The sequence below is a fragment of the Mandrillus leucophaeus genome, unplaced genomic scaffold, assembly GCF_000951045.1.
Source record: "Mandrillus leucophaeus isolate KB7577 unplaced genomic scaffold, Mleu.le_1.0 Scaffold937, whole genome shotgun sequence".
NCBI lineage: Eukaryota > Metazoa > Chordata > Mammalia > Primates > Cercopithecidae > Mandrillus > Mandrillus leucophaeus.
Genome location: NW_012110219.1, coordinates 195,134 through 208,099, shown reverse-complemented (window position 1 = coordinate 208,099; position 12,966 = coordinate 195,134). Strand labels below are relative to the sequence as shown.

General features: G+C 38.3%; 1 protein-coding gene across 1 annotated transcript; it reads right to left on the bottom strand.

The window, feature by feature from the left end:
* Positions 1 to 1,194: 1,194 nt before the first annotated feature.
* Positions 1,195 to 3,030, bottom strand: DCAF8L1 (DDB1 and CUL4 associated factor 8-like 1). Its single transcript, XM_011970233.1, has one exon. It carries the CDS (start codon positions 3,028 to 3,030, stop codon positions 1,195 to 1,197), a length of 1,836 nt encoding a protein of 611 aa, XP_011825623.1.
* Positions 3,031 to 12,966: the final 9,936 nt, after the last annotated feature.

The following is a 12,966-nucleotide window of genomic DNA, read 5'->3' as shown; positions in this document are numbered from 1 at the left end:
TAATTAAAATATATTTTTTCAAATATGAGAGATTTTTATATTCCTAGCTGGCATCTTATAGGAGATGCTTGTCTCAGGAGGACTTCCTGGAATATAATCCTGTGGGAGTTCCCAAGCATAAAACTTCAAGAAAATTTAATGCATAAACAATGTCATGTGATTAAATTTAATTTAGTTCTTACCAGCTTCAGTGTGCTCAAATTAATCAATATTATTAACATATGGATTCAGAAAATGTGGATAATCCCAAGTTATTTGCTCTGAGGAGATGAATTATCTAGTTAGGAATTCATCTACACACTACTTCTTCTGTTTTCCTTTTCTGAGGCTGTGTGTGTATGTGTATGTGTGTAGCTGGCCAGGAGCTCTGTGCCATGGTGGCTATACACAATGCAGGTGATGTTTGTTGGGAAATCACAATTAACCAGATGATGAGGAGTGAATTTCTTGAGCACTCCATTGTTTTCTTTCTCATCAATTCTCCTCTGGTCATAAATCTTTACAAATTGATCATGTCCACCCACTGCGAATTGGTAAATATTGGCAGGATTCATAGAGATTGTATACAGTCCCACTTTCTTATTCTTTTCTCTGGTCACCACAACTTTTGAAGCTGTGTGTGTGTATGGCTAAGTGTTAGGAATTAATTTACACACTACTTATCTTTTCCTTTTCTGAGACTGTGTGTCTCCAAGTGTCAGTATTCAAAGAATTATGGTTTGCCTTATTTTACCTCTAAAGAATAAACACATTTATGAAATTTTCAAGTCAACTGAAGAACTTGATCTTCAAAATAAATTGGTAAAAGATGAAAAAAAGTAAAAAAGGAATAGTTTTCAGAATGTCTGAAATGAGTAGATACATCTAATAAGGCCATTAATTTTTTCAACAAAATTATGCAATTTTAGAGGTCAATTATAAGGGAACAGAGAAGAGAGGCATAAGTTGTGTATGCACTCATATAAGGGGTAACAAAAGAGGCATAAAGAAATAGAGGAAAGGAATGAGAGACAAAGAATGTGTGGAAGGAAGAAAGGAGAGAAGGAGATGGAAGAGATGGTTTTCAGAATATATTGTGAAAAATAGAAGACAAAAAGCAAATCTATTAATCTATTGACAACTCTAAATTAGTCAGACTGAATTTTAAAGTCCAGGGTACTCAGGTAACATCTAGCTGGACTGGATATGAGGCCTTCAGGATGGCAAGCACTGCACTCGATCTTGGCCCTCCTCCTCGGATGTATCCGAGGTGCCGGAAGACTCATCCAGCTCTTCATTTGGGAACTCAGCTCCATGACCTCTCCAGCCGAAGTGATGAGCTCTCTGTGACAGGTGACGCATGAAGAACCGAAGCATGTGATTGTCAAACGGGTCGGTATGGTGCAAGTTATCTTCATCTCGTTCCTGCTTGTTCTTCTTAATCACATCTTTTAACCCAGTAAGCTCAGTGGCAGCTTTAGCTGTGGGTGTCCAGATCTTGACATGCTGATCTAGGCCACTGGTCGCCAGCACAGGTAGGTAAGGGTGGGGTTCAAGACAGTTTACTATACCTCCTCTGTCCCCCTCCATGAACTGGATGATCTGGCAGGACGATTTCTCCCAGAAGAAGATGTGCCCACAATCACTACCGCTCACAACAAACTCACTCCTGGGGCCATAGAAATTAACACATTTGATTGTGGCATTATTTCTGTGCCCCTTATATCTCTTAACATATTGAGCACCATCACTGTGAGAGGAGTTGAAGAGGTAAATATCTTCATCATTGTAGCTGGCCAGGAGCTCTGTGCCATCGTGGCTGTACACAATGCAGGTGATGCTTGCTGGGAAATCACAATTAACCAGATGATGAGGAGTGAATTTCTTGAGCACTCCATTGTTTTCTTTCTCATCAATTCTCCTCTGGTCATAAATCCTTACAAATTGATCATGTCCACCCACTGCAAATTGGTAAATATTGGCAGGATTCATCGAGATTGTATACAGTCCCACTTTCTTATCCTTTTCTCTTGTTACCACAACTTTTGAAGCTGGCCGGTCTTGTCTGAGGTCAATGGTGAACACAACGGCATCTTCACCTGAAGTGAGGAACTTATAAGGAGAGTCTGGCTCCAGAGCCAACTCGTGGGCAGGTCCCCTGTGCCTGGCCACACGCTTAGTATTCTCGCAATACGATGCATTAATTAGTTCTGCTACCCGTACCTGTCCATCATGGCCACACATGGCCATGATGGAATCACCACAGTTAGGAAAGAACTTAGCCTGGATGACATTAATATCGTGACCACTCTCAAAGTTCAGTACTGGCTTCTGCCGCACCCAGTCCCACACTATCACCCTTAAGTCATCACCGCTACTGGCCAGCCGGGTGCCACGCTGGTTAAAGTGTACAGTACTGACAGAACCAGCATGGCCTCCAAGAAGACCCTGCAGGCAGAAACGCTGCACAAAGGCTCTTGCCCCACAGGCCTCATATACAAAGCGGGCACTTGAACCCAGCTGCCGCTGGCGAAGAGCAGTAAGGACTTGCCAGCGAGGTCGGGGCAGGGCAGACGTCTCTGACGAAATCCACTCCTCCAGCGCCCGATCCTCCTCTAACAAACACTGCTCATGGTTGGCGCCACCGCATCGTGTACACACCCGAGGCTGTTCTTCTTCCTCCTCCCCTTCCTCCTCCTCCATCTCTTCTTCTTCCTCCTCCCTTTCTGTCACCTCCTCTCCCACTAAGGGGTAATAAAATAAACCTTCACCACTCACGAGGAAATGCTCAAAATCCTCCACACTTTCAAGTTCGACGTCTTCACTTGAACTTTCTGGGTCTGTGTCTTGATTTTCTGTGCTGGCATCGCTCGGGAAACCACCATCCCTGGTATCACCGCCATCTCCGGTCGATGGCTCTGCGGCCGCCATTTCAGTGTCTGAGGAGGCCGCCGTCGCCACTGCTGCTCCAGACTGCTCCTCTGGGCTGCTTAACAGGCTTTCAGTCCCTAAGTCTGGTAAGCCATCTGTGCTGCCCTCTTGATCGGACATCTCGAACGACGTATGCCGTATCTAATCTGGAACTGGAAAAGTCAACCCCTAAAAGCTCAGGGAAGAGAGCACACCTGCCCTGAGGACCGACGGTCGGAGAAGGCAGTAGTAGGTTAGCGGCAAAGAGACACCAACCCGATTGGCTAAAAGGGGCGACAAACTAATCCACCAAGGCTGACGTCAGTACGGGAGCCGGTGAGGCTCAGAAGGCTTCTTATCTGCTCGCCTCCTCTCAGGGTCCAGACTGCTCTAATTTTTCCAGGCCCAGAGCCACACCCCCACAGGCATCTTACACTGTGAGTAGCTGCGGTTTTTTTGAAGATTGAAACTTGCCACACGTTGGAAAATGCTCTTATTAGAAAGGTCACGCAGTGAATGCAAAGAACTCTGATATTCTTAGTCTTGCCACCAGACGGCAATATTTTGGCATGACAGAGAGGTCTCTACTATAGGTGTATCTTAAGTTAGACATAGGCTCTGAGACGAGGATGTATGTTTGATTAATTTAAGAAAATGATCTAAGGGAAGACAGTGGATGCAAGGAAGAGTGAAATCTCAGGTGAACATCCCTCAGAGGACAGCTTCAGCACGATCCTCCTGGGGAACTCTGGAGAGTAAATTACATCTGAGTTATCCTTACACCAGGCAAGGGAGTGAACTTTCATACTCCTACACTGTTGAGTCATTGGTTAAAGGCCACACTGGGAGGGATGAGCATATCAACTCCCAGATGTCCCAGATGCTTTACAATCTCTTCATCTGTGGGCAAAAGCCCCTTCAGCAGCTTGAGGGCTAAAGAGCTGTACATTAGTACTGATGCTTGGAAGGGAAAGGGAAGTAGATGGTACAAAAAGGGATTTGAAAGGGTCTTGCAGAAGCATGAACATTAACAGCCACAAGGTAGCTAATACAACGACTATTAGAAAGGGCTTTGTTACTACTGTGTATGATGATGAAAGTACAACTTAAATAAAACTTTAAAAAGTGTATAGAAGTCTAATTTGGAAGGTGAAACTAAAACTAAAGTCATGGTAAGCAAATGCCATTCACTCCCCATATCTCGTTAAACGATGGTTCAAATCCCACAGTTGCCATACCCCTCTTCATGCCAGTTGAAGGAATAATCTGGGGAACAATGGTGAAGTGCAAAGACTGACAGTCTTAAATAATAAGACTCGAAAGTCTAAAAGAATCCTTGACCCAAGGTCTACGGACGAATGATGTGTTAGCAGACGTGAAAACATTAATCTCCTTGTGCTTTATCAGAACTCTTGGGTGACCAGGACCAATGTTAATGATCAGTAACATTTTGAAAGGAATATTCTTTTCTGAGCGGTAGGTCTCAACAGGGGGTTTAAAATACTCAGTAAACCATGCTGTAAACAGATGTTCTGTCAACCAGGCTTTGTTTTCCTTTTTTTTTTTTTTTTTTTTTTGAGATGGAGTTTCACTCTTGTTGCTCAGGCTGGAGTACAATGGCGTGATTTCAGCTCACCGCCACCTCTGCCTCCCGGGTTCAAGCGATTCTTCTGCCTCAGCCTCCTGAGTAGTTGGGACTACAGGCATGTGCCACCACACCCAACTAATTTTGTATTTTTAGTAGAGACAGGGTTTCTCCATGTTGGTCAGGCTGGTCTCAAACTCCCAAACTCAGGTGATGATCACGCCCCCCTCAGCCTCCCAAAGTGCTGGGATTACAGCATGAGCCACCGCACCTGGCCTGTTGTTCCTTTTTTAGGGCATAAAGTAGCTTTAGCATGGTTCTTAAGGGCCCTAGGATTTTCCAGATGGTAAGTGACCATTGGCTTCAAGTTAAAGTTACTAACTGCATTAACCCCCATCAAGAGAGCCAGCCTGGCCTTTGAAGCTGTGAAGCCAGGCATTAATTTCTTGTCTCCAGTTATGGAAGTCCTGCATGGCATCTACCTCCAATAGAAGACTGTTTGTTCTACAGTGAAAATCAGTTGTTTAGTGTAGCCACCTTCATCAATTAGATACACTTTGTATGAGAGAACTGAGGTGATCCAAATATTCAGTGATCATTAAGTGGGATGATTTGTCAAGTACTGCTGGTTCTTCAGTTATTAGTGCTATTTGACAAATATTTCTGGTTTTTCTCTCATTGATGTATGTGATAGGCCTGTACTTCCAGGTCTTTATATGGTTGGATGGGACTGTGTGACCAGATTTACCTGCTCCCTTGTGAGAGGAAGTGCTGTTTGTTACTACTGGGCTGGCTTGTTTCATTGCTAATGTGTGGCCATCCATACATCTCTTTCCCCAGTTTGCTCATGACCTGCAATGTTCCAGATGTCAGCTAGTCTCCATGAATATCTACCATGAACAGAGAACACTTCTCCCATTCCTCCCCAGTAACCCATGATAGATATGCAGCATAAGCAAAATATCAACTTTATCATCATCATCTTTGGAAAATTGGGGAATATTTGTTACTGCAGAATAGCCTAGTCTATCTGACTGAGACAAACTACATTGTCGATTACTTTTTAAATTTTAGAACTTAGGTCAGAATATTAAGTTATGTTTTATATTTAGAGGATGACAAAACCTTCAAGTTATTAAAGATTATAAGTTTCTGACTATCCATTTACAAGATAGTCATGCTTATTTCTCCTAAACAACAAAGTACTCAGCACAGGATAGGTATGTAGTAAGTATTTTTCTGGTGAATTCATGTATTAAAGCTGTATATTTATGAATGAATATATAGAAGAATGAAACAAAACCAAAAAAAATTCTATTGAACATTCCATGGAGGATGGATAATAGTGAATAACCTAAGGGAGATATCCATTTTGAGTTTAATGTTAACATAAAAATCTAATATTGAACAATTTTACATCAGGGCAATGCAAACAACATTGCCTAAGACTCAGGCTGAAGATCATTCTCTGAAATTTTCATAAGAAACAGTAGACTTATGTTATCTTTATAAAGTGTCCAGCTAAGGGGAGGCAGATTCAAAACCATGTTTAAAATGTTAAATTAAGGCCGGGCACAGTGGCTTATGCCTGCAATCTCAGCACTTTGGGAGGCCGAGGTGGGTGGATCACTTGAGGTCAGCAGTTCGAGACCAGTCTGGCCAACATGGTGAAACACCATCTCTACTAAAAATTAGCCTAACATGGTGGCAGGCACCTGTATTCCCAACTACTCAGGAGACTGAGACAGGAGAATCGCTTGAACCCGGGAGGCAGAGGTTGCAGTGAGCCAAGATCACGCCATTGCACTCCATTCTGGGCGGCAAAGTGAGACTCCATTTCAAAATAATAATAATAATAAAATAAAATGTTAAGATGTAAAAACGAAAAGAAAATGTATGTTTATATGTTCATACTAGGCTTGCTTTTTTGTCATACATTGGGGTTAAATTTGAGACTCAGCATAAAATTGCTTATAGGAAAGTTTATTTACCCATAATATATGAGAAATCTAAGTAAGATTAATTGCTAAATATCATACATCATTTCAACTGCATTACTTCCTCTCATAATAAGTAGATTACTTTTCACTTTTGTGAGTTAGTATACTATACTGGTAGAATTGAGAAAAGTAGGTCATTGACCACGTCCAGATGGGCAAAGATATTTAGCTTGCGGAGAAGTAGGCCAATCGCACCACAATTAAGACATCTACCTGCTTAATTACTGCTGCGTTAAACGATAACCTTCACATTTTCTTCTAGCTCTACTGTCACTGAAAAGTTTCACTATGACACAGTCTGTCAACTCAGAGGGTTAAAATTTTAACATGTATTTCTTGATAATTGTAATATTTGTACATTTTACATGTTTTGTGAGAATCTCATGTTAAAATTAAATCATCACAATATTATTGTCTCTTCACTAAACACTGCATTTCAATGTAAGAAGTGTAATTGATTCAATTTAATTCAGCCAGCTGTTTTATTTTAAGAACAATTTGCTTTTCTCAGCTTATCTTTCCCATTTTTCCTTCCCATGTTTCTGAGAGGAGGAGTTATTTGGTCAGCAGGAAACATTCTTGAACATCAAATATTTAAAACTATGCAGCCACAAATTTTAAATAGCATCCATGATAGGCCTCTGCTAAGAACAGAGCTTTTGAATCAGGAGGTAATTTTTTTTGTGGTTTGCTAAAAGGTTCATTAACAACAATAAAATTGTGAGCAGTTCAGTAAGCTTTGACATTTTTGAGGTGTGCACTAAAAGTATTACCACATATGTTTGCCTTTTCTTTTTATAATCAAATTTTTTATGAAAAATTGAAGATACTATTTTCAAAATAGTAAGAAAGAAAAATAGCAAAGAACAATAAAAGGTCATGTATGCCATTCTACTCTTTAATTAAAAAAAAAAAAGCACTAATAAATAAGACATGATGGAACCTGTAGCATATTCCATAGCAAAACAATATTAATAGTACAGAGTTAAATTTTAAGTATAAAATTTTCCCACTGACATTTATGGTATTGCCTTGACATTTTGTTTACTTCTTTTTAAAAAGCACATCTGTCAGGAAGCAGTGACTCATGCCTGTAATTCAAGCATTTGGGGAGGCTGAGGCAGGTAGATAGCTTGAGCCCAGGAGTTCGAGACCAGCCTGGGCAAGAGATCCCATTTCTACAAAAATACAAAAATTAGTTGGGTGTGGTGACATGTGCCCAGCTCCTCAGTAGGTTGAGGCAGGAGGATCATTTGATCATTTGAGCTCAGGAGGTTGAGGCTGCAGTGGGCTGAGATTGCATCATTGCACTCCAACCTGGGCAAAAGAGTGAGATCCTGCCAAAAAAAAAAAAAAGCATTACCTAATTCCGTACTTTCTATATAGTAGAGGTGCAGTAAACATTTGTTGAATTGATTTAAGTGAATTTTTATTTAAAATTTTAGTAAATATATACCGGTATGAACTTTCCCTTTCATCAACATTTGCCCTAATTAAGTTACATCTTGGAATGTTCTATTAATAAAATATATTTCTGTGGCCGGGCGCAGTGGCTCACGCCTGTAATCCCAGCACTTTGGGAGGCCAAGGCAGGTAGATCACGAGGTCAGGAGATCGAGACCATCCCGGCTAACACGGTGAAACCCCGTCTCTACTAAAAATACAAAAAATTAACCAGGCGTGGTGGCGGGCGCCTGTAGTCCCAGCTACTCGGGAGGCTGAGGCAGGAGAATGGCGTGAACCCGGAAGGCGGAGCTTGCAGTGAGCCGAGATCGTGCCACTGCACTCCAGTCTGGGCGACAGAGCGAGACTCCGTCTCAAAAAAATAAAAAATAAAAATAAATAAATAAAATATATTTCTGTAGGAAAAAACATATCTTAAGGAACTGTTTAGACTTTATCAGAGGTTAAATGCAAGTCCTTTCTAATCGTACAAGAAGAATCCTAAAAAAATAAGTAATCTGTCTTCCCTTACCACTTAGCTCCACATACACATGATATACCCAGTGTTCATAGTATTTTGGATGCCTAATTTAGCTTCTGACAGAAATTTCTGTTAATGCACAGATACAATTTTATGAAGTACGTGTCAGTAGTTATTTGCCATGTGAGGTTTTGAGCTTTTAGTTTTAACTCTATTTGGGTAGCAGTTGCTTGAAATTTGAACGTGAGCCATGAGTGTCCTTTCAATACAAAATAAGTGAGGAGCAAAAATCTCACTGACCTTCCCCACCTCACAGTGGAATCAGTATACTGCAGTGGCATGTTTTGATTGATTGACACAGATTCACTCCATCTTTTATGTGGGAGACATTGTTTGGTGGTGAGGAAGGATAATAGAAAAGGGATGTTTGTTGCCCTTGAGAAACTTCTGATATCTAGTTGAGGAGCTGGGAAATGTATGGAAATATATGGGACTTATATGGAATATTGTTCCCATATGAGTCAAAGAATGTTTATGACAACCATTGTGATCTGAACTTTAGAGTCTCAAGATGCTTTTATCCTTATTTTTGTTACACAATGTATTTAATTACCTTACTATTTTACCTACATCATTCTAGATCCTTCTTATTAGATTGCAAACTTCTTGAAGAAGCATATTGTGAGACACTTGTTTTCATGATTTATGTGGTTGGTACTATTAGAAAACTTTTCAAAATATAGTGAGTAATCGAGAGATATGGTGAGCCATCCATGAAATTCTCTGTTGCATCATGAAACTGTTCTTCTAGTTCACCTCTTCTATCCTTTGTCTTTTTCTTGATTCCTGAAGGGGTGTGGCATCCTTAGGAAAAAATCACAAAGAGGCAGAGAAAAAAGTTAAAATAATGCGTTTCAGTTATGTTATAAGTAGCTGACAATATTAGAAAAAGAAAGGTGGCTTTGTCCTCTCTGAAAAATTTAAAGGATCTAAAACCCCTCCAGTAATGAAGAGTAAGAATCTGTTTTCTTTCTAGAAATAGCCAGTGGTGTAACCCAGTACCTAGGGAGCCTTGTGACCCATGTGAAGGACCTTGATCCTGAGGGTTAAGGGTTAAGTAAAGACAAGGCTGAGAGCACCATAGAGAGCAAAAGGAGAGTGATGCCTAGTGCCAGATCTGTCTCACAGACCCTGGCCAACCAACGGGTGAAACGAATACTCAGACACAGGTATGCAGTGTAAGAGCAGCTGGGGGACTGCCTGGCTCTAGTGGCCAAAGTGCAGCCCTGAGAAGCTGGAACTGCTTGCTTTTATTCAGTGCAGGCACAATGCCGAAAGCCTGGAGCATATACAACCTGCAGGTCATTAACATTTATTGTTCCCCTTTCAGGGAATGTCACACATGTGGATGTTCAAAGGTCTGTTCCTAGACAACTTCAAACAAACAAGCCTGAGCAAGATAACTTTCCCTTCCCTCCCTTGCACATACTCCTCGCCCTCTGCCTCAGGGTTAGAAAACAGCTGCCTTCAGCTATTCTCCCCTGAAGGTTTGCAGAGCCTTCTGACCTTTCAGAAGGCCTACTCCATTCCCTATAGTTTCTCCCACCACTCTGATTAATCTCCTACAGCCTAGAAGAGATATGAAATGAAATATAACAAAGAAAAACTGAAGTACAAACTTTCTTTTAGATTCCATATTCATGATCCTCTGATGATGTTCTGCAGTAGATCCTCAAATAGATTTGTTTTCTTCTGTTACACCTTTATGCACTTTGTAAGCACAAGCAAAGGATAATAAGGAGCACTGTAGAATGTTAGACCTGGAAAAGACTTAGAATTGAAACTTAGGAGGAACCCTCTAATTAATATGTGAGATTAGTAACTGATACCAAGAAAAGTTAAATTCCCTACAGATTAGAAAGAATCTATACTTATGAAAGACTAGCGAAAAGGGACCAATAACATGTATTAGTATTTACTAAGTATCCTCTATTCTCTATACTCATGACTAGTCTGAAAGGGTGTCTCCCTTACCTTTTGGTTTTTACAGTGATGACTTGTTTTGATGTCCATGCTAGCAGGGAACGAGATCATGTCCCTTGCATTTATTTTAGTTACTACAATGCATCTTTTTCTCTGTTCATTGTTAACTTTTCCTCTTAAATTTGCCATTTTGAAATTAAACCATTACTCAAACCAAAAAGAACAGAAAAAATATTCCCACCAACTTCTAAACATAATCAGACTAAGTTCTTGCTATTAAATTATTTTACACATTCCCTCAGGCAAAGTCTAGATATAATCCAACTGTAGTAATTGCTATAAATGTTATTAAAGTGTAAACAGCTAGAATTAAATATAAGTTCAAGACAAAGCAGTATTATTCAACTCTCTATTTAATGAAAAATCTTCTGTGTTCGTCTCATGTTTGTTAAGTATGCCTATGATATTTCATTTCTAGCTGGTGGCAAGAGAAGAAAAATAGTAAGTAAAGGGAGAGTATACCATGACAATCTAAAGAGTTAAAATTGATTTTAGAAAAAAATAATAAAATCCTTTGCAGGCAAATAATTGTCCTCAGATTCATTAATAGGAGCACAGTATTTAATTATTCCTATATTCATCACATTTTCAATGAGTGAAAAATTATACATATGTATGTATTCCAATATAAAAACTTCAGAAAAATAATCTCTAAAGTTTATTCACAATTGTTATTTATCAGTAGAAGTTTTGATTTTCCATAAATTTACTTCTTCAGAAAAGAAATTGCTAAAAGATATATCTATATTGTATATCTATTGTGTGTCTATATATATATACACACACACATATAGTATATCTCTGTAGATACACAAAAGGTATATCTATATTCTATAACAATTTCTTTGTTTCAGAAAGTTATTTTTCACTGTACAAATCCACACATGTAATTGTTAGTTACATTACTATTTTTATATATCTTTATCTATTTTCTCACTATGTTTACCTGTATTTATCCTTTCACCTAGGATATTTAATATAATTTTAAGTTATTTTATTGGGGAAAAAGCATGATAAAATGTCCTAAACACACACAGTTGCATATACAAACTTGCAGCCCTCTTTCCTTACAGGAGCCATCATAAATTTCTTGTGAACCTTCTGGAAATATCCCGAGCATATATTCATATTTTTTAAAAAAAAATTTACTTAAATGAGTAATATACACACTTCTTACATTTGTATTTGCAGTTTGTTTATGTTTTGTTAGAATATCTTTTATGTGCTTCAATATCAGCGTGTAAGGACAGGATCTCTATTTGTTTTAATAGCTAATATTGCAATTGTAGGTATCATAATTTTAAAAAATAAAATATGACTAAAATAACCCTTAGGTGCATTTCAGGATTTAGTTATTAATTAGTAATGCTGAAATGGCAAACATTTTACATATTTTAGTGTGTTTTTATCGTGTTTATAAATGTATGTGTAGGATAAGTAAAATACTGCCAAATTGCATTTCAAATGATTCTTTTCTTTCCTGTCATTTTTTCTTACCAGATACCTCAATGAATTACAAACTTTCAGATCTATGTTACTATAATAAAAAATCTGTACCTCAACTTTTTATTCTTTTATGCTTCTATTTAGAATTTGAACCTTCTAACATGTCTGTTCATATGCTTCACATTATTTTCTTTATAAAGTGTACATTATTACATCTGCCCATTTTTTGTTGTTTTGTAGATTTTTATTATTAGTATAAAATAACTTATCATATGTCAATGAAATAACCCCTTCTCCATGTAGCTGGCTAATATTTTTGCATATTTTATTTGTATCTTGATACCGTGTATGTTCTACTTTGCCGTAAAGAAAATGTAATTCCTCCACTGTTTACTAGCTGACTGCTCTGTGCCAGATCCCTATCTGTAAAACCTCCGTCTGAGGTAGGGAGAGTATTTTAGTCTTTGGAAGGATTTAAAGAGCTAATCCATTTAAAATTTTAGAATAGAAACTAGCACATATTAAGCAATCTGCAACTATCAGCAGCAGCAGAAGCATCATTAACACGGCTATTTTGGTTGTTTAAACAGATTTGTCAAATTTTTTTAGAGCTTCTAGGTTTTTGGCTTCCTTCTTGCTCGATGTAAAATTATTAAATAGTTTTTTTTAATGACTTCTGTTTTCACTCCAGTTGTTCTTAAACGTTGTTTTGGATTAATTACTTGATCTGAAATGCCACATTTAATACATGCTAAATTTTCATATTTTGGAAATCTCATTCTGAACTCACTATTTTGTTTATTTAATCTGCCTATGCTTTATTTTACAAATGAATATAGTTTAATAACTATAATTTGTTCAGTATTCTTGTTTTCTTATTTCACATGAAATTTAAATGTATGACAAATAATTACATTGTTTATTTTATAGGGGTCATATTAAATTTCTAGATTAACTTGAGGAGAAAAGATATGTTTATATATTTAGTCTTCAAGGCTAACAGCAGTCTTAAGCTTCTAACAGTCTTACTTCAATTGAACTTTCAAATCTTTTCATACAAATCTTACACATTTCTAAAC

Excerpts from the sequence above, each read along its gene's own strand:
- DCAF8L1 (XM_011970233.1), bottom strand. The coding sequence starts at position 3,030 with ATGTCCGATCAAGAGGGCAGCACAGATGGCTTACCAGACTTAGGGACT.